The 21,897-nt window shown below is 37.7% G+C and overlaps 3 protein-coding genes across 3 annotated transcripts in view; 2 read left to right on the top strand and 1 right to left on the bottom strand.

Annotated features, from left to right (window-relative positions):
* The window catches only part of LOC134657879 (UDP-glucose 4-epimerase), a 31,064-nt gene extending 17,688 nt beyond the window's left edge, over window positions 1–13,376 (bottom strand). Inside the window, exons 1-3 of the mRNA XM_063513460.1 lie at window positions 13,190–13,376; window positions 3,045–3,294; window positions 1,977–2,090 (exon numbers count right to left, since the gene is read on the bottom strand). Of these exons, the coding sequence (XP_063369530.1) occupies window positions 1,977–2,090; window positions 3,045–3,294; window positions 13,190–13,239 (414 nt within the window). The 5' untranslated portion in view covers window positions 13,240–13,376. The remainder of the gene's footprint in view (window positions 1–1,976; window positions 2,091–3,044; window positions 3,295–13,189) is intronic.
* LOC134658185 (disintegrin and metalloproteinase domain-containing protein 10-like) overlaps window positions 1–20,677 on the top strand; it is a 392,100-nt gene extending 371,423 nt beyond the window's left edge. Inside the window, exon 15 of the mRNA XM_063513794.1 lies at window positions 20,665–20,677. The gene's annotated coding sequence lies outside the window, so the exon portion shown is untranslated. The remainder of the gene's footprint in view (window positions 1–20,664) is intronic.
* LOC134657841 (small ribosomal subunit protein eS7) lies at window positions 13,997–19,901 on the top strand. The gene is made up of 5 exons (XM_063513419.1): window positions 13,997–14,058; window positions 14,426–14,587; window positions 16,085–16,269; window positions 17,279–17,426; window positions 19,788–19,901. Exons 2-5 carry the CDS (start codon window positions 14,426–14,428, stop codon window positions 19,863–19,865), a joined length of 573 nt encoding a protein of 190 aa, XP_063369489.1. The 5' UTR covers window positions 13,997–14,058; the 3' UTR covers window positions 19,866–19,901.
* Window positions 20,678–21,897: the final 1,220 nt, after the last annotated feature.

Raw genomic sequence — 21,897 nt, forward strand, 5'->3', positions numbered from 1 at the left:
AATCATACGCATATACATAAGTCAAATACGCATGGTGAAGGAACGTTACTGCGAAATCTAAAATGTAATCATCTATATACGAGTACACGGTCGGGAGGCACCGGGAGGGTTTTAACGACACTTCAGTGACTAAAATGTGGTCTGATGTTTTTGCATTAAAAAATAATGCCTTTTCGAGATATTTTTGCCTCAACTGTAAACCCATTGTAAATTTGGACTTTGAGCCAAATTACGACTAACAAGCACCACCTGACGTAGGTATAATCTACTATTTCTCCCGACGTGTTTGTAACTATTGATAGTTACCATCCCTTAACCGACAAAATGATCGACAGCGAAGATCTTCTAAAAGTGGAAAAAAATTTGTTACACTATCAAACGTAATTGAAATGAAATCGTTTGGACTCCTCCGATATTCATACTACTGATTGGTATCCGACATAAAATATAACGATACGTACAGTGCTGCAAAAATAATTTTCCCCGATTCATTCGTTCAAAAGAGTGGCCACCTTACTCGCCTGATCCAAAATCCAATGGATTATAGTTTGTGGTCAATCTTAGAGACAATTAAGGGCCTGTGCTACTAAACACAGAAGTGTAAACGTTCAAAAAGCAACACTTACCAAAGAATGGGAAAAAATGTCCCTGGAGGAGCTGCGGCATTTCGTTGAAAATTTTAACAAACGTTTTGCGTTTGTGTATCCAAGCGAAAGGAGGCTATTTTGAAGAGAATTAATTTTTGTTGAATAAAAAGACTGTAGTTTGAATTTTTAACTTATTCTGTACTCGTTACATTAGTACTTAATAAAATAATTAGAAAAACCTAGGTCAACATATTTTTAGGCCATCCTTTAAGTATGTACATGTAGAATACAATAAAAAAGTAATGTTTTGGTATAAATATAGCAAGAATTGGGGTTCTAACTCAATTTTTCGTAAATTTTATAGTAAAACACTAAAATCCGGATTTAATCCGAACTTCGGATTTCAGCCGAAGCATAATCCGAAAATCCGGATTTTGTTAAGTATGTCCGGATTTGCAATCACTAAGTGTGACAGTTGCGTTTCGTTCGCTACGGATCGTTAGCGATTGGCATGTTGTCTACGGGGCCAGTCCGGTAATAAAGAGTTGATACTAATTCATGACTCTAAGCATTCAAGGAAAATAAATGAAGCAAATCTCTTTTATGTGGGGAGGTATATATTATTCTTTTTTTAGTCCTGTATATGTCCACCGCTCCATCGTAGGCCACGTCTTCGCCTCGTCTAGTCTGTGGCCATGAGTAAGCCCATTTTTAATTAAAAAAAAATGTGCCATTTATGGACTTTTCTTTCTTTATATCTATTACAAATTAGGCGGATCTCGTCCTGACGCATAAATAAAATGCTTCCTATAGGTACGTAACTTATTGCCATCGTGTGAAAGCACCATTGTTGGGTTTGACGATAAAAAAATAGTGTTGTCACGTATCTAATTTAGTTATTTAACACATTCATTGCCGAAAACCGGTATTTTATGATTATATTATCGGGTATTTTGTGATTTCGTTCCCAGGCCGGACGACCCGATAGTCGGGATCGTGGTACTATCGTGGTTTTGTTTGGCTGGGTGGCAATGAATGTGTTAATTTACTCATAATTGTAGTCTGTTCAGCCCTAGTAGCACGGTAGCATTTTTATCGTTTATCACCATGCCTGTCACGTTCTAACAAGTATGTAAGTGCGAAAGTGACGGGCATAGTGATAGTCGATAAAAATGGAACCGTGCTGAGCCTGCAGAAAGAGAAGAGTCGTGGAATGTATTAGGCCCCGTACATTCCACGACTCTTCTTTCCGCACAGACTCTAATAGGAATGTACAAACAACAACACTCTTAACTGTCCATTAGTGGACCTTATGCCTTTTGTTATAAGGTTTACCGATGGACAGTTAACAGTGTGGGTGATGGTATGATAGGTTTTTATCAAACTTACATCAAAGAGCGTGCATGTCCCAGATATGTTGACTTGGTAGTACTCCAATGGTTTGTCTACTGATTCCCCCACTGCCTTCAACGCCGCGAAGTGGATGACGTACTGTATGTTGTGCTGAAATAAAAAAGAGCTTAGTAAGTCTTGAACGACTAATTAAATAACCATGATCTATCTTCAAGTACCAATATATCTTTTACGTCACCCTAGGCCCGTAAGTGGGATTTTTTCCCCGCTACGCGAGGAGAAAATCTCACTTGCTGGCCAAGGCAAGACGTAAAACTTTAGACAAACCACGGGCGGTAATTCGTAAAGCCCCAGATCGCATATTTGTGGCCCGAACCGAAGGTGAGGGCCACAAATATGCGATCTGGAGCCTACGATCTGGAGCATTCACGAATTCACCGTATGTAATGTACTATTTCGTTAGTCATAATTTATTAAAGGATTGCCATAAAACAAACCATAACCTAACCTTCGCGCTCAGTGCACGAAGGGCAGCCGCTGCGAGCACTCGAGTCTGGGGAAGAACCCACGAAGGGCCCGAAACATGTCGCCAATAGCGACTAAAAATCTAAGTGAGTGAAACCGATGTCGTCTAAACAGTTCAAACCTAACCCATCTATAGGATAACCTTACGAAAATCCTGAAGAGTTAACGGTTTCAGTTTTAGGACTAATGATAGTATGATATGACAAACAATGCATTATTACACAACTTTGGGAACAAATCAAACTATTTTATTAAACATTTTGATTTGTGTTTTTTTTTAAGTAGTCACACTACTATAGTATATATAAATTCGTAATTCCGTAAGGAATTCGTATTGGAGGTGCAAGCGCATATTGCTTGCCCTTAGAGTTGCTCAAAGACGCCTAGTCTTAGACGGTAGTACTATTAGTTATTCTGTGGTCTTAGTAAGATGGCATGTAGTCGAGAAATTGAGACGGGTTCCACCGTGGCGGGGTGGCCAAGGGGTTCAAGGCGTTAGCCCGGATTGCTAAATATATTTCTATTAGTATAAACATTAAGCCTAAAACTTTATGGGAAACAAAGGGACCCCAGACCAACCTTGTTAAAAATCTCGCTCAATTTCTCCGCATCCCTAATATCAGCGTCGTAGAACTGTATATTCTTCCCCGTCAGTTCCTCCACTATCCTGAGAGGCTCCGGCTTCTTCTGGCCCGGTTCTCTGTACGCGTTGGACAGGTTGTCCACGACCACGAGCTCGTGGGGCGTGGACTCCTCGAGGAGGACGGCCACGGTGTGGGAGCCGATGTACCCCGCCCCGCCGGTTATAAGGATCGATGAGGACATTGCGCTGAAAATGTTGCGAGTTTTTAGTTAAATAAATACTTGATATTGATACTATTGATAGTTAATTTAAAAACCGGCCAAGTGCGAGTCGGGCTCGCGCACGGAGGGTTCCGCACCATCAACAAAAAACAAACAAAAAAACGGTCACCCATCCAAGTACTGACCCCGCCCGACGTTGCTTAACTTCGGTCAAAAATCACGTTTGTTGTATGGGAGCCCCACTTAAATCTTTATTTTATTCTGTTTTTAGTATTTGTTGTTATAGCGGCAACAGAAATACATCATCTGTGAAAATTTCAACTGTCTAGCTATCACGGTTCGTGAGATACAGCCTGGTGACAGACGGACGGACGGACGGACAACGTAGTCTTAGTAATAGGGTCCCGTTTTTACCCTTTGGGTACGGAACCCTAAAAACGACCAATATATGTAGGTATGTATAGCGATGCAGAAATAAATAAGTAAATCTTATACCTTTAAACGAGCAATTCTTGGGTAGGTATTTATTTATTTATATGTATATATTTTTTTTGAGGGTCTAGGAAACGGCTCTAACGATTTCGATGAAATTTGCTATATGGGGGTTTCCGGGGGTGAAAAATCGATCTAGCTAGGTATAATATCTGGGAAAACGCGCATTTTTGAGTTTTAATATGTTTTCCGAGCAAAGCTCGGTCTCTCAGATACCTATTCATATTTATACACGTAAACCGAAATACATTTTAAGGTAGGTATACCTATTGAATATTTTCTCCAAATAATGTTAGGTATACGAGTAGGTACCTATCACATCCAATAAGCATTAGAATAAAATTTCGAACATTACGATAACGAATTAAATACTAGGATTAGCTATTAAGAATACAAATGATGTAACCGTCTAAGTATTTTATTGTATTGTCGAAGTATCAAGTCAATCAAGTGATAGGAAAATTTTATAGGATTATTTTACTACCAAATTAGTCACAACTCACATAGTAGAGATGTAGAGAAAATAAAGAAAAAAATATAGTATGCATGTAAACTTAACTAGGCAATTCACTTATTCTTTCACACGCGTACTTAAACTTTAAACACACTGGCCACACAGAAACACAAAACTCTAAACATTAAAAAAATACAATTTAAAAAGAAATACTAACTTTTTAAATTAATAAAGGCAACGAACACGCGCGCGTTCGTCCAACGTGGCTGCGGTGCGGTCACTGAGGCAAAGTTATCAATTGTACATTACAGCTACTTGCGTTATCAATGCTTGTATCAGTTGTAATGTTTAGTGATATTTCAGTAATACTGTGTGTAAAATATGATTGATTGGCATAATCTTGTTAAAGGAAGTAAATTTAGGTTTTACTAGCCACTATCAAGTCGTTAAACCGGTTTAACTACCCCTTCCCCTTTTAGGACTATTGTAGAGTCACCACACGGGATTGATACGGGTCCTACCGTCCTAGCTAAATTGGTTGTTCCATACTTACGCTATGGAATTTTAGCTAGAACCCTAAATGGCGTAACAATCATAGAGCGAGACTGTACTTTGTACTAAATAGCAATCCACATAAAAGCTTTTTCGGGATGAATACTGGGGAATAAAAAGTATTTCCTTATGTTATGTCCTTTTCCAGATTATAAACTGTCTGTATGCCAAATTTCATCAGAATCAGCCGTTTTTGAGTACTTGAACACACATCCAAATATTCAATGATGCAAATTTTCACATGTTACTATCGGAAATTAATACGTATGTACTACTGGTCATATCTAATAAATAGAACTGCAAATAGTAAACAACAGTGGCAAGGCGACATATCCGGTGAACGATAAATGCCCTACAATGCATATTTGTATAGGCCATTAAGTAAACATTTAGTTGAAAGTATGTTACACATGGTAGAACCAAAATATAAGTACCTACTTATTTTGTTTAACTAAATTACATAATGATGACTGTATATTAGTAATATTAGTATGTAGGTGTATATCTACATCTACAGTACGTATTATAACATCTATGACTAACTAATAGACTCGAAATACGAGTAATAGAATTTACTGCTGCAAGCAGTTATTGCCTTGGCAATAGAGGCGTGTTCAGATATTTGTGAGCGCCTTGAACGCTCCGATATATTTGATGGCGACTGTACTGCTCGTCCTTAGAGTTGGTCAAAGACGCCTAGTCTTTCTAAGATTGCATATACTCGAGAATTGGGCAGTTGGAACAATTTATATAACTTTTTGTGAAATAACACCACCAAAGGAGTGTCAAATTTCACAAAGTTTATACAAATTGATATGCTATACGAGGGGCGTTCAATAAAAAGTGAGAATGAGTATGTTATATACAACTTTTATTAAATGTTATTTTATTTTTCGACATAGTCACCTTTTAGCATAATACGCTTAGTATATCTTTTTTCTAAACTTAAAATTCCATTTCTAAAAAAGGTTTCATCTTGAGTACTTGAAAAATCTTGTATTGCAGCGACTACCGCGTCGTCGTCTTCAAATTTCTTGCCTCTTAGGTATTCCTTCAATCTCGGAAATAGGTAGAAATCACTAGGGGAGAGGTCTGGTGAATACGGAGGATGCTTAAGGATATCGAACCCAGCATCACGTATTGCAGCCATTGCAACGGCGGACTTGTGTGCCCGTGCATTGTCCTGATGGAACAACACAATTTTCGAGAGTTTACCTCGCCGTTTTTCACGGATCTAATTGCGCAATGTTGCTATTTGTTTGGCATATAAAGAGCCCGTAATAGTGGCTCCATGCTCGAGATACTCAATCATTACGACCCCTTTACCATCCCAAAAAACAGAGCCCATGACCTTACGGGCAGATGGGCCCACCTTGAATTTCTTCGGAGTTGGAGATGATGGCCTTTTCCATGTCATAGACTGCAGTTTCGTTTCAGGGTCGTAATGATGGAGCCATGTTTCGTCCATTGTTATAAATCGCGCCAAAAAAAGTTCCCGGTCTAGCTGTATTAGGTCCAAAGCTTCTTGACAAATCTCGACTCTAGTTTGTTTATGCGTGTCAGTAAGCATTCTGGGTACCCAACGCGCTGATACCTTTTTCATACCCAAGGGTTCATGTAAAATATTATGCACGCTCCCCGTTGAAATCTTTACATTTTCAGCAATAAAACGAACCGTGACACGACGATCCGCCAAAACTAAGTTTTCAACTTTTTTCACAATTTCTTCAGTTACTGCTGTAGTAGGGCGTCCGGAGCGGGGGTGATCCATGGTCGATGTTCTTCCACGTCTAAATTCGGCGCACCAACGTGCGACTGTCGAATACGGAGGAGCATTAGACCTTAAAGTGTCCCGTAAATCTAAATTGACTTGGTCCATAGAAAAAAATTTCAAACACAAGTATTTGATAACGGCGTGCAGTTCAATTTTCTCCATTTTCGCTAACGTACTCAATAGCATCGCAAAGAAATCGCCGTATTTTTTTTTTAAACAAAGAACAGTTAGTTTTTTTTTTCATGGCAATCAGCTAGGTAGATTAGCTTTGTCGGCCAGTATTTACTTTCCTAATATTTAAAGAGTTTGCATCTCATTCTCATTATATATTGAATGCCCCTCGTACAATTTGACACCTTGAGTAAATTTTGCATATACGAGGGGCGTTCAATATATAATGAGAATGAGATGCAAACTCTTTAAATATTAGGAAAGTAAATACTGGCCGGTAAAGCTAATCTACCTAGCTGATTGCCATGAAAAAAAAAAACTAACTGTTTTTTGTTTAAAAAAAAATACGGCGATTTCTTTGCGATGCTGTTGAGTACGTTAGCGAAAATGGAGAAAATTGAACTGCGCGCCGTTATTAAATACTTGTGTTTGAAAAATTTTTCTATGGACCAAGTCGAATTTAGATTTACGGGACACTTTAAGGTCTAATGCTCCTCCGTATTCGACAGTTGCACGTTGGTGCGCCGAATTTAGACGTGAAAGAACATCGACCATGGATGACCCCCGCTCCGGACGCCCTACTACAGCAGTAACTGAAGAAATTGTGAAAAAAGTCGAAAACTTAGTTTTGGCGGATCGTCGTGTCACGGTTCGTTTTATTTATTTATTTATTTATTTAAACTTTATTGCACAAAAGAAAACTTATCGTACAAAAGGCGGACTTAATGCCAAAAGCATTCTCTACCAGTCAACCTTAAGGCAAAGCAGAGAGATTGTGGGCGGTGCAACTGCTACTACTACTAACAAAATTTAATATAAACCGCAAAGCTAATTTAAAAAATTTTACACACATAATATACACGATACATATAATATAAATACATATACCTAACAATTTAAATATATACAATAAAATATATAAATTATATAACTAAAACTAGGAATCCTTCATTCTAGCAGCAAAGAAAGCACGTACCGATTTCTTAAAAGCGAACTTGTTTGGGGCATTTTTAATACTAAGGGGGAGTCGGTTCCAAAGGCGCGCTACCTGCACGCAGAACGAATCTGACATGAAGCCAGTACGATGTTTATTTATTGCTGAAAATGTAAAGATTTCAACGGGGAGCGTGCATAATATTTTACATGAACGCTTGGGTATGAAAAAGGTATCAGCGCGTTGGGTACCCATAATGCTTACTGACACGCAAAAACAAACTAGTCGAGATTTGTCAAGAAGCTTTGGACCTGATACAGCAAGACCGGGAACTTTTTTTGGCGCGATTTATAACAATGGACGAAACATGGCTCCATCATTACGACCCTGAAACGAAACTGCAGTCTATGACATGGAAAAGGCCATCATCTCCAACTCCGAAGAAATTCAAGGTGCGCCCATCTGCCGATAAGGTCATGGGCTCTGTTTTTTGGGATGGTAAAGGGGTCGTAGTGATTGAGTATCTCGAGCATGGAGCCACTATTACGGGCTCTTTATATGCCAAACAAATAGCAACATTGCGCAATGAGATCCGTGAAAAACGGCGAGGTAAACTCTCGAAAATTGTGTTGTTCCATCAGGACAATGCACCGGCACACAAGTCCGCCGTTGCAATGGCTGCAATACGTGATGCTGGGTTCGATATCCTTAAGCATCCTCCGTATTCACCAGACCTCGCCCCTAGTGATTTCTACCTATTTCCGAGATTGAAGGAATACCTAAGAGGCAAGAAATTTGAAGACGACGACGCGGTAGTCGCTGCAGTACAAGATTTTTTAAGTACTCAAGATGAAACCTTTTTTAGAAATGGAATATTAAGTTTAGAAAAAAGATATACTAAGTGTATTAGGCTAAAAGGTGACTATGTCGAAAAATAAAATAACATTTAATAAAAGTTGTATATAACATACTCATTCTCACTTTTTATTGAACGCCCCTCGTATTATTACATTTTCTACTTACCAATAAATTATAGATGCTTAACACTTGTTTCAATACACATTTTAATTTGTGAGAACTAAAATTCAACCTTTGAAAATATTATTCTTTTAGCAATAAGACTTTTTTTAGTTTAAAAGTCATATTGTCCTACGAGGGGCGTTCAATAAAAAGTGAGAATGAGTATGTTATATACAACTTTTATTAAATGTAATTTTACTTTTCGACATAGTCACCTTTTAGCATAATACACTTAGTATATCTTTTTTCTAAACTTAAAATTCCATTTCTAAAAAAGGTTTCATCTTGAGTACTTAAAAAATCTTGTACTGCAGCGACTACCGCGTCGTCGTCTTCAAATTTCTTGCCTCTTAGGTATTCCTTCAATCTCGGAAATAGGTAGAAATCACTAGGGGCGAGGTCTGGTGAATACGGAGGATGCTTAAGGATATCGAACCCAGCATCACGTATTGCAGCCATTGCAACGGCGGACTTGTGTGCCGGTGCATTGTCCTGATGGAACAACACAATTTTCGAGAGTTTACCTCGCCGTTTTTCACGGATCTCAATGCGCAATGTTGCTATTTGTTTGGCATATAAAGAGCCCGTAATAGTGGCTCCATGCTCGAGATACTCAATCATTACGACCCCTTTACCATCCCAAAAAACAGAGCCCATGACCTTACCGGCAGATGGGCCCACCTTGAATTTCTTCGGAGTTGGAGATGATAGCCTTTTCCATGTCATAGACTGCAGTTTCGTTTCAGGGTCGTAATGATGGAGCCATGTTTCGTCCATTGTTATAAATCGCGCCAAAAAAGTTCCCGGTCTTGCTGTATCAGGTCCAAAACTTCTTGACAAATCTCGACTCTAGTTTGTTTTTGTGTGTCAATAAGCATTCTGGGTACCCAACGCGCTGATACCTTTTTCATACCCAAGCGTTCATGTAAAATATTATGCACGCTCCCCGTTGAAATCTTTACATTTTCAGCAATAAAACGAACCGTGACACGACGATCCGCCAAAACTAAGTTTTCGACTTTTTTCACAATTTATTCAGTTACTGCTGTAGTATGGCGTCCGGAGCGGGGGTCATCCATGGTCGATGTTCTTCCACGTCTAAATTCGGCGCACCAACGTGCGACTGTCGAATACGGAGGAGCATTAGACCTTAAAGTGTCCCGTAAATCTAAATTGACTTGGTCCGTAGAAAAATTTTTCAAACACAAGTATTTGATAACGGCGCGCAGTTCAATTTTCTCCATTTTCGCTAACGTACTCAATAGCATCGCAAAGAAATCGCCGTATTTTATTTTTAAACAAAAAACAGTTAGTTTTTTTTTTCATGGCAATCAGCTAGGTAGATTAGCTTTACCGGCCAGTATTTACTTTCCTAATATTTAAAGAGTTCGCATCTCATTCTCATTATATATTGAACGCCCCTCGTATCTTTGTTGAGAGACAATATTAATTATTGATTTATTAGAAAACATATAATTTTTTTACCTGAAAATGGGAAGGTTAGAGACAATACATATATTACATAAATGTGGACCAGGTACCTTTACAAACTTGATTTTTTAGGGTTCCGTACCTCAAAAGGAAAAACGGAACCCTAATAGGATCACTCGTCTCGTCTGTCTGTCCGTCCGTCTGTCACAGCCTATTTTCTCCGGAACTACTGGACCAATTAAGTTGAAATTTGGCACACATATGTAAGTTTGTGACCCAATGACGGACATATAACGTAAACAAATGAATTTTGAACATGGAGGTCACTTTTGGGGGGTAAATGAGAAAATTAAAAAATAAAGTTTTTCAAACTATGTCGTGTTACGTATCAAATCGTATCAAAAAAAAACAAGAGCTTATTGTGAGAATCTCAAATATATATTTTTTATAATTTAAGGATAAACAATTTAGAAGTAATTCAAGAAAATAGGCAAAAAATGACCATTCCCCCCCCTTTATTTCCGAAACTACTGGGTCTAAAATTTTGAAAAAAAATACACAAAATAGTTCTTTACCTATAGATGACAGGAAAACCTATTAGAAATGTGCAGTCAAGCGTGAGTCGGACTTAATGTACGGAACCCTTGGAACGCGAGTCGGACTCGCACTTTTTTTATATCACATCGGTGGCAAACAAGCATACGGGCCGCCTGATGGTAAGCAATCACAGTAGCCTATGAACGCCTGCAACTCCAGAGGTGTGCATGTAACACCTCTGGAGTTGCAGGCGTCCATAGGCGTTGCCGACCTTTTAAAAACCTGTACACTCCTTTTTTGAAGAACCCCATACTGTAGACCCTCGGGAAAACCTCGGAAGGGAGCTCATTCCACAGCCGGAATTCACCATAAACAACTAAAAACCGTCACCGTAAAAAACTAAATTTTTAACCACCCTATAAAACTGAATTTTTGTGACCCAAATGGCCAAGCGGTTTTGGGCATCTGCCACAATTGCAGAGGTCACTAGTTTGATTACAACTCTGGGTGCTGTAGGCCTTGGTCACATTTTCCTTTGTTTTATCATTTCTAAATTCTAACCACTTCTATGTAAACAAACCGCCATATTGAAATCGTCTCTGAATTATGAATTTACTAGTGACTTTTGTTTACATAGTTAGAAAGTTCCATAGAATGACACTTCACATACAACATGTCCCAAAATTCAACGATAAGCTGGCACCAGAAGATGGACCTGCTCATGACTACTCGAGGAAAAAAAAGAAAAAAATATATCTCAATTTATTATGGAATTACAAAAAAAAATAAAAATCGACACCCCTAGTGGTATTTTTAACGACCATGTCTACAATTTTTCAATGTTTTTTTTTTCATTTATTTTTTTTATTTTTCCACTAGAAGTTATTTTTTTCACATTTCGAAATAAAGCACCAGATAATTATTAGAAAAACATAAAGTCTATTTTTTTATTCGGTAGACTGAAATGACAGTTCATAGTATGAACATAAAATGTCATTTCATACTATGAAATGTCATTTTAGTCTACCGAATAAAAAAATAGACTTTAGATAGCAGTTATTTTTAAACACAAGTTCTATTTGATAAATCAGATAGAAATATAAAAAGTAGGTGAGTTGACCGTAACGTCACAATGTAATGTTTTTGTTTCATATAACCTCCATATTACTAGTAGGAAAATAAATACCTTATTATACATATATGGCAAATATTTTTTCACCTCAGCAGCTCGAACAAGGGTACTTTGATTCTTAAAAACAGTGAGCAAAATGCGATTTTGCTCACTGAGTGAGACAAAATGGCATTCAAGTGACCTTTATAGTCAAATGTCATTTCAACATGTGGGGTCTAATAAAAGTTCGAAATACTTGAGTTCTATTATCTCTGTCCCTTTCACACTGTTAGCAAAAAAAAACAGACAATAAAAAGTTAAAACGACATTCAACAGTATATTCACGATTTATAATAGACCCCCGAAAAACTTCAGACCGCATCGTTCCAAACCACGTACGAGTATGAATTCTTAATAATTAATAAATAAAAATAAAGTTTAAGAATTGATAAAAACTGATAAAATATTATATTTTAGGTATTTTATTGTACAATTAAAATAACGAACTCAAAAAATACACAGATCATCACACAAAATTAATTATTTTACTTTTAAGAATTTCTACCATAGTTGACAATTAGTAGGTATCCGCAATTCGGACCGTATCTTACAAAGATTTTTTTTACAAAAACAAATTGTCGATTGAAGTGTCAGTTAATGTTTGTTATTTCTATATTATTTTACTGGAATTTATTATTACGTTTTGTTTTTGTGTTCCATTGCGGTAATTAAACTTAATTGTTTGTATATCTTAAGAAAACATGAGTGCCGGTATTAAGTGATGAAGAAGGATTACATTTTTCAAGTTGTCTAATAGGTATGTTCTCACTGCGCTGAGGTGAAAAATGTTGTGTACTACACGAGATCAAAGTTATTTACATCTCGTGCGCTTTTGAGTCCCTTACTACGCTCAAGATTCTAAATTAGATTCACTCGCTACGCTCGTGAATCTATTATAGAATCTTTCGCTTGCACGGGACTCAAAATAAGCACTCGAAGAAATATCAAACTTTGATCACTTGTTGTACAAATAACTATTTATTATGCTTGTCTTGTTGTACCTACTGTAAAATGTAAGCTCCTCCAGAACTTTTCAAGTACTCTCTTTCATCAGGTTACATTTTACTTAGGTTTTACATTTATCAAAATACAATAACCCATACTTTAACTCTGGCATCTATTTCTTTTACTCACATTGTCGGTATACTTCTAAAACATGATAACTAACTGAAACATAGTTGCAAGAAAACGAGAGTCACATATTTTTGCGGCCTTCAAAGAGTAACATACTCTTGCAGGTGACTGTATTGTACCTATACGTTTAAGTGGTACTATCATAAGGTTAAATCTAAAACATGATTACCCACTGCTTACAACGGTAATACTAATACTCATTGCTTTTCTCACATTTTAATATTTTAAAAATGTATTTAATATTACTCACCCATTAGTTCCATTAGTTTGTGGCTGCATTGTATCACAAGACTGTAACATGTAACATAAATGCTTACGCGACTACACGCGTCCAATTTCAAGGTTTGTTTATTCAATGAAAATTAACTCTTTCCTTCATAGCTTTAAACAGGCGGCTGAAATGTTTGTTTACATATATTTTACACGGCTATCCTATTAACTAGCACGAGAAAGTTTACGAATGCTAGTCCTAATAATAAAATCAGATCCACGTTAGGTATCGCAGTCAGCGCATTTTATTGGTTTGGTTTTCCCCATAGGAATTACCGGAACACCATAGCAATAGCAAATAGCACTAAACTATTTTAATTTATACATCTACGGTCTGAACTGAAAACTGAAACAGTTGGTTGACATTGACAGTGACACTGACAGCAACAGCACTGCTCGTTCAGGAGTTTTTTTTTAATGAAACACGTTACGTTATAGTTTGATATTAATCTCTTGATGACTGAATTTAAATTAAAAGTCGATAGTCCAGTAGAATCTTTAAAAAATATATAATTTTTGTCTTTGTAACCTCAAAAATAATTCTTTTCAAATTAGTTTGATAATAATACTACATTTCCGAACGAATTAAATGTTACCAGACATAACTTTTATGCTATTTAGTAGTTTATTTGAATATCTATGATCAAATTTATTAAATTTGACGAACTAATACTCCTCTTTCTAAAAAAATAAGATTATTTCAGTCATTGATAAACATAATTATATATTTAAAATTAATTTAACTCTACTTTCATGTTGTTTAAAATGGAACTACGCATGGGAGATTTTTAAGTGTTGACGCTGGGCACATAGATTTTCTATCTCTTTCGCTCCCGGTTAGTTCTCAAGGTAGCTGTCGATGAGAATTTTTAAATAATTTTAGTAAAATAAATTGCATTATTCCACAAATAATACATTTATCCAGCTTTTTATTTAATTAGGAATTTAATTATTCCCATAATCCCGCAGTTACGGTAAAGATTACATAGATATTTTGTGGTGACACTTCGGATCCCTCTGTGTTCAACGTTGTTTTTGTTGGTTAAAGTGAAATAAAAATTAAATTTAACCTTAGCAGTTCTTAAAGCCTTATTAAAAAAGCTGTTAGTGGTGATTCCTTAGTGAATTTCGGTGTTAATTGCTAAGTCGTGAGGTTAATAAGTTTTCTAACCTATAAATGTATGGCCGTGTTGAAATTGTGAATTGTGGTTTCTAGATGAGTACGAAGATAATCAAAGCTAGCGCGGCGGATGCCGACCCCTTCGAGACGTCGATCTCGCAGGCCCTGGTCGAGTTGGAGACCAACTCCGACCTGAAGGCGCAGCTTAGGGAGCTGTACATTACCAAGGCTAAGGAGATTGAACTGCACAACAAAAAGGTATTTATTCAATAAATTTATTTGATTTAGAAACAACTTTAGGGTCTCTTAGAAGGGGTGTCGTGTTTTGTTTATGTTCAAATTTGATACAGCATGTCTAAGATAGAGTCTGTGCGGAAAGAGAAGAGTCGTGGATTGTATTGGGCCCCATACATTCCACGACTCTTCACTTTCCGCACAGACTCTATGGCATATCAGTCATCTCATAAGCCAAGGCAAGTCAAACTATTTGGGATAGACTGATGATACTCTGCCAAACTAAGTTATGTGACATTTATTTTGATGCACATGAAAAATGGAATAAATATCAGATGTAATTAACTAATCAGTATTTTAAAAGGAAACGAACAGAAGTATCTAAGTTTCAAATGTCGAAATTTGTGGAAAGGATCTTTAATAAGATCCAACTTTAAAGAAAAACTAATCCTCTTCCATTACAAAATAATACATTCATTCTTTATACCAGGGGTCACCAATTATTTCTTCAGGGGTCCGATTCTTAAAATAAATTGACCATTGCTTGCCTCTCCTTGAGTTTATTAAATAAGCAAAAAAATAAAATATGTTGGCGGTCCGGATAGGGATCGGGTCTGCCATTTGGTGACCCCTGCTTTATACTATGAGTTTTATAGCTTGAATTGACAGGATAATATATAAGCACTTACTTTATTTTTACCAAGTAGTGACCAATGATTTATATTCCTAGATGTTATACTGGCCCCACTGGCCTCTCCATAGAGTAGTAGTAATCACTTTATTGGACACAACACAGGTTTACATAATATTTACAAAAATAAAGGTACAAAGGCGAACTTATCCCTGTAAGGGATCTCTTCCAGCTAACCTTCGAGTAGATGAGAGAATTCAAATTAGATAGACAAACTTACGGAATGCACAGTAACAATTTAAAAGTAAACTACCCAACCAAAATGTCCAAAAGTAAATAAAATACATAAATAATATTATAAAATAAAATACATGGGAGAATCAACTTTTTCTTGTCACTCGTTGCCATGGTTACGTTCCCCTGGGTCACTCATTAAAATCTGATTTTTAGGCATTTAAATTCTCCAAACACGCTTTATTGTGAAACTTATAAACCCTTTCCATTGAGGGTCGTCTACCAAGCGTGTCAGAAGAAGGTGGTGGACAATGTCTTCTAACAAACTATGCTACTATTGTCTCTTGGGTGACCGGACAGAATAACAACAAGAAATAGTTGATCCACCCACATGCTACATACATAAATACTAAACATATATTACATATAATATATATACAAGTGTCAACAAAAAAAAAATTGACATCAGTACTTAACCAAATCACGCTTGGTTGGAAAGCATAAGTTTCTTCAAATAGAGCACCCTCATTCTAAAATTCAACCTTCATCTCACCCTCTTAGGGGTTGACTTCCAGGATAAAAAGTTTTCTATTAGTTAATAGTTATTCCTAGTTATTAATACATACACAATTCACAAACTTCTCTCTAATTTCCAGTCAATCATCATCTACGTGCCGATGCCCAAGCTGAAGGCGTTCCAGAAGATCCAGATCCGCCTGGTCCGAGAGCTGGAGAAGAAGTTCAGCGGCAAACACGTAGTGTTCATCGGAGACCGCAAGATTCTGCCCAAGCCCAGCCACAAGACGCGCGTCGCCAACAAACAGAAGAGGCCACGATCAAGGTAAAAATTAACCCCGTGTTAATATTGTTCAGAACTGGTGCTTGACACATTCAGTGCCAAAAATCCGACTATCGGGTATGTTATGATTTCGTCCCCAGGCCGGACGACCCGATTGTCGGGATCGTGGTACTACAGCTTTATTTTAATTTAATTGTAATAATTTTTAAGTGTTCCTATTTATTGTTTTTAATATGGATCATTTGTTATCTGCAATAAAGAATTGAATTGAATTTATTTGACGAATTTTTGTGGCCTGGCGCGGATGTCTTGTTTGGCTGGGTGGCAATTAATGTGTAAATATTGTCCTTTACTAACAAACGAATGTCAAAATTGAATGAATAGGGAGAGACAATTATGAATGGCACTTTAAAGGTACAAGTTGGAACCTAGTGTGTCGCGTTGCAGATGACCGCGGCTGACCAATGATTAGTACATGACACGCGGATGCGACATTTCGTCTGCAGTCGCGACACGTCGCTGGGTTTTCCAACTTGTAACTTAGATTTGATAGATGTTTATGATTATTAGTGTCCAACCAATACCATATTTCTTGCCAAAACTGAAACAGGTTTGGTTTTGGTCTAGTTTGCTATACTTCTATATCTAAAACCATAGAGAAAAAAATACATAAGATTGCTCACTGCATACATCAGTTTTGGTACCAAAAAGACTCAAGTAGCGGAATTATCAGTACTGCTACTTGACAATAGATGTAGCACCGACCGGAAAGTCTTACGCTCAACAACATATGTGCTACATCTATTGTCAAGTAGCAGTACTGATAATTCCGCTACTTGATGCTAGATGTCGACACTGAAAATAATAGTCCTTTTGGTACCAATGATGTATGCAGTGAGCACTCTTGTCTTACTATATTTCTCTATGCTAAAACTTAGTTTGGTTAGTTTTCTGGGCATTTTCCAACGCCAACAACTGTTGTGCCTATTTTGCATGAGAAAGGGGGATAATTGGAACCCGTTGTTTAGAAACATGGCCACTTATCTTTCAGGACCCTAACGTCAGTATACGACGCCATCTTGGAGGACTTGGTGTTTCCCGCCGAGATCGTGGGCAAGCGCATCCGCATCAAGCTGGATGGGTCTCAGCTGATCAAGGTGCACTTAGACAAGAACCAGCAGACTACTATTGAACACAAGGTATTACAAGCTTATGTTATACCATAGAGAAAAAAATGCATAGAGTGCTCACTCCATACATCAGTTCAGACTATTAATTTCAGTGTCTACATCTAGCATCGAGTAGCGGAACTATCAGTACTGCTACTTGACAATAGATGTAGCACCGACCGGAGAGTCTTATCTCAACAGCATAAGACTTTCCGGTCGGTGGCGACATCTATTGTCAAGTAGCAGTACTGATAGTTCCGCTACTCGATGCTAATAGTCTTTTTGGTACTAAAACTGATGTATGGAGTGAGCACTCTATGTATTTTTTTCTCTATGGTTATACTAGCGACCCGTCCCGGCTTCGCACGGGTTAACAAATTATACATAAACCTTCCTCTTGAATCACTCTATCTATTAAAAAAAAACCGCATCCATTGCGTAGTTTTAAAGATCTAAGCATACATGGGGACAGACAGCGGGAAGCGACTTTGTTATACAGGGTGGATTTTCTTTTTGGGTCAGTGAGGGCAGCTACCAGATCCCGTGCTGCTACGAGAAAACGGTCTAAGAAGACCTTCCCTCGATTTCAAATTAATGAAGATTGGCTTTTACAGATTTTGGAAAAGACATACAGGGTGCGAGAAAAAGGTCATTTTTGACAAACTTTTTTTTTGATGCCAATCGATCCCATTCCTATTAAGGATCAAAAGCTTGTATGGAACCAAAAAAAAATTTCCGGCTAGAAAAGCCACTAATGGAGGAAAACTTTTCCCATACAATTTGTATGAAAATGAAAACTTTTATTTTTCACATGCCGTTTTTGTATGCCAATCGATTCCATTCCTATCCAGTATCAATAGTTTCCTAGGGGTCAACTTACGGTAATGTACTAAAAAGCCACAAATTAATAAAAACTTTTTCCATACATTTACTATGGGGAAAATGTGAAATGTTATTCTCAATTTTCTATCTCGCCCATCAGTCCTACAGCAATGTCTTCATACAGTATTATGGTCCTTAAATGTAACAGGACTGATTGGCCAGATAGAAAAATGTGAATTAAATTTCACATGTTCTCCAGGTCTTCTTAGACCGTTTTCTCGTAGCAGCACGGGATCTGGTAGCTGCCCTCACTGACCCAAAAAGAAAATCCACCCTGTATACTATGTAGTGATGACCACTTTGACCATTACACCCTGTAGATCTCAAGCAGCAGTGGCACGTTCTGTCGCATTTTTATTTGACCCAGTAAAATAAGTAAAAGAGCCTCAACCCTAAAATTGTAAGTAAATATTCTTTATTGCACCAATAATTGTGTGCAGCTTATGCCTTTTTAATAAGGCGACAATTGTAAAACAACATCTATAACGTCGACTGTACCAGGCAGACTGTATAATATAACGGCCTGGCCACGACATTGCGCGACTGGCTTCGGCTAAGGCGACAACCATAGGTTGGAGCTAGACACAGCGATCGGACCTCTCGTTTCCACCTTTGTTTTTGCCTTAGCCGAAGCCAGTTGTGCAATGTCCCTATTGCTAAGACTCCGCTATCCGTCCGTCCGCCCGTCCGTCTGTCACCAGGCTGTAACTCAAGAACCGTGATAGCTAGACAGTCGAAATTTTCACAGATGCATTTCTGTTGCCGCTATAACAACAAATACTAAAAACAAAATAAAATAAATATTAAAGTGGGGCTCCCATACAACAAACGTGAATTTTTGTCGTTTTCTGCGTAATGGTACGGACCGCTACGTGCGCAAGTGCGACTCGCACTTGGCCGGTTTTTATTTCTACAATTTCTTGTCAGACTATGTAAGTGTCCTAAGGTTTTTATTTCCATTCCGTCACCATTTTTCATAGTCTTTGTATGGCGGTCGCGGAATGGAAAGACTGAAAAATGTATGGAAATTTTGGAACACTTTTTTTCTCCTATTAGGATAGAAAGAGCTCGTGATTCTGAGTAGAAATAACATAAAAAACCCAAATTTGAAAAAAAAACCGCCCAATTACATCTTATAATTAACATCATCTCATGTGATCATTCATGTCATTTGTGTAAAAATGTCCATAAATATTTATTTTATTTATGTGCCTGCAGATTTCAGGTGTAGAGTTATTTGTAACCACAGACAATCCAACCTCTAGACATAGCATAGTCGCGCTACCCCCTCTGCCACACATACGGTAGCGTTACTCCATCTTCGGGTCAATCCCGTGCCGTGAATGGTCCGTGCCTTTGAACGGACCAATCACGGCACGGGATTCGCTCACCTCGTCCCCCCGCACCCCCGTATTTTTGGCAGCATCGGTTTCATGAAAGAATTGGCCTAAGCTCAGTGTAGAGGTTGGATTGTCAGTGTTTGTAACCAATAGTTTTGTTTGTCCACAGGTTGACACCTTCCAGTCTGTGTACAAGAAGCTGACGGGGCGCGAGGTGACCTTCGAGTTCCCGGAGCCCTACTTGTAAACTAGATTATGACTTTACAATAAAACAAAATCCATATCTGACAAGTTTCATTTCACACGTTAACCATTTGAAGTCTTTGAACACGCCTATCGTGTGCGTATCGTAAAGGTTCCGTCACACAGGCGCGTTTCCAGGCGCGGCGTGAGCGTTTTATATGTAAAAGCGGCGCGCCCCGCTCACGTCCCGCCCGGAAAACGCGCCTGTGTGACGAAGCCTTAAAAGTTCCGTCACACAGGCGCGTTTTCCGGACGGGACGTGAGCGTTTTATATTTAAAAAAATTGCGATTTCACCACACATACGAAAGTCTAAGTCTAAAATAGTCTAAAAGTGTACAAATAAACACAGAAGTCCAATAAGAAATCGTTTATTGCTTAATCTTAACAAATCAGTCCATCCCATATTGTGTACAATTGAACATAGATTGACAATTAAGTCACATTAAAAGTCGATTCTACGAAAAAGTAACGCGAGTCACGATTTTAGTGTGCGTATTTTATTAATGGTGCACTTTTATAAAAAAACTTAAATTTGAATTAAAAAAGCACACAATAAACTCGCATTACTCTTGTCTTGCCCTAAACTAAACCTAATTTAATTTTTTAGCCATTGTCTAATATCAAGATTTTTAGACGTAATTGCATATTTACGATCAAAACTTAAAATAATTCCAATTGATGAATGCAGTCTTAGAAAAAATGCAAAATTAAAGGCATGTGCACACCACACCAGCTCTGTCACGCAATTCGTATATTACAACGCGCACATGAACATATATGCACACGCATCCGGAGTGCACAGGCCTTTATAAAAACAAAATATAGTACATTTAAAATGCCGAATAATAACAATCTCAAATAATAAAATAAAAACAAACAGTTCATTTATAGTTCATAGGCTGCCTACACCAGTAGTATATATATAGGTGGCGCCACTGCCACGCGCAACTTCGGCTCCGTTAAAAAAATGCAAGTAAAATTACAAAAAAGTGGTGTATACTAGTTAAAAGTTACAAATGTGCAAAACAATACCTAATTATCAAGTGTGAGTGTTATCCTTAAATAAAATTAATTGAGACAAGAAATATTTACCGTTTAGAAGTGATCAATTGAACTAGTGACTTTTATAAGAAGAAACATAATATTCAGTGACACAGAACTCAAATACGGATATTTTGAATCATTACAACAATAACAGAACCCGAAAACGTGAGTGATTACGGTTTTAAGACGCGATCCATACAGAAATAACACCGTTACAATTCAAAACATCTAACTACATATAAACAAAGGCCAAGCAATGACATTGACACATCAGCTGATTCGATCATATGTTACTCAGCGCCACCTATAGACAAACAGCAAGTATACGACGACGAAACCTTTGCACGCCTAATAACTAAGTATCATACTTCGGACGCCATCTACCGCAAACTTACATAACTACCACGTAAGCTGCCTGCTAGCTAGCACTCTCATGCGCATGGAACTTAATCTTTAGTTGTTAGTGCTGCATCACGCCATCTATTGGAAGTACAACAAACTTTGTCCTTCACAAGAATACGAAGAGTGCATAACTTTCGTACCGAGGATCTGTGCTTAAATCGTATAAATAATTTCGGATTACACCGCAAGATGGCCCCAACTACCACACCTTGCACAAAGTGTAAAGAGGACGTACAAGGCAAAGACGTCCTGCGATGTTCGATATGTATACAAACCTACCATGCGCATTGTGCGGGAAGGTCACAGAGATTATTCCAACTCATGACAGTTGAAAGACGGAAAGAATGGGTATGTATTACATGTAGAACCAACAAATACAAGCCCAACACTGTTGCGAAAAAAATGTCTCCTGTGACCACAAAAACCGTAGAATTCAACAACGTAACAAAAAAAAAGAAAAACAATACGGAAAGTACACCGACGTTAGTTGTTTCCCCCACAAAAGTAAAAGTCACCAAAACTTCAGAGCCTATTTCTTGCGCCAAAACAGACCCTGGAAATATTACGAGCCCGTCGCTGATATTACCCC

This window comes from Cydia amplana, chromosome 21 (assembly GCF_948474715.1).
Source record: "Cydia amplana chromosome 21, ilCydAmpl1.1, whole genome shotgun sequence".
In the NCBI taxonomy this organism is placed as follows: Eukaryota; Metazoa; Arthropoda; class Insecta; order Lepidoptera; family Tortricidae; genus Cydia; species Cydia amplana.

Bases quoted from the DNA above. Each gene is read 5' to 3' on its own strand.
- LOC134657841 (XM_063513419.1), top strand. From the start codon at position 14,426: ATGAGTACGAAGATAATCAAAGCTAGCGCGGCGGATGCCGACCCCTTC. The intron at 14,588-16,084 runs GTATTTATTCAA...TCTAATTTCCAG, and splicing joins TTGAACTGCACAACAAAAAG to TCAATCATCATCTACGTGCC. The intron at 16,270-17,278 runs GTAAAAATTAAC...CTTATCTTTCAG, and splicing joins CAGAAGAGGCCACGATCAAG to GACCCTAACGTCAGTATACG.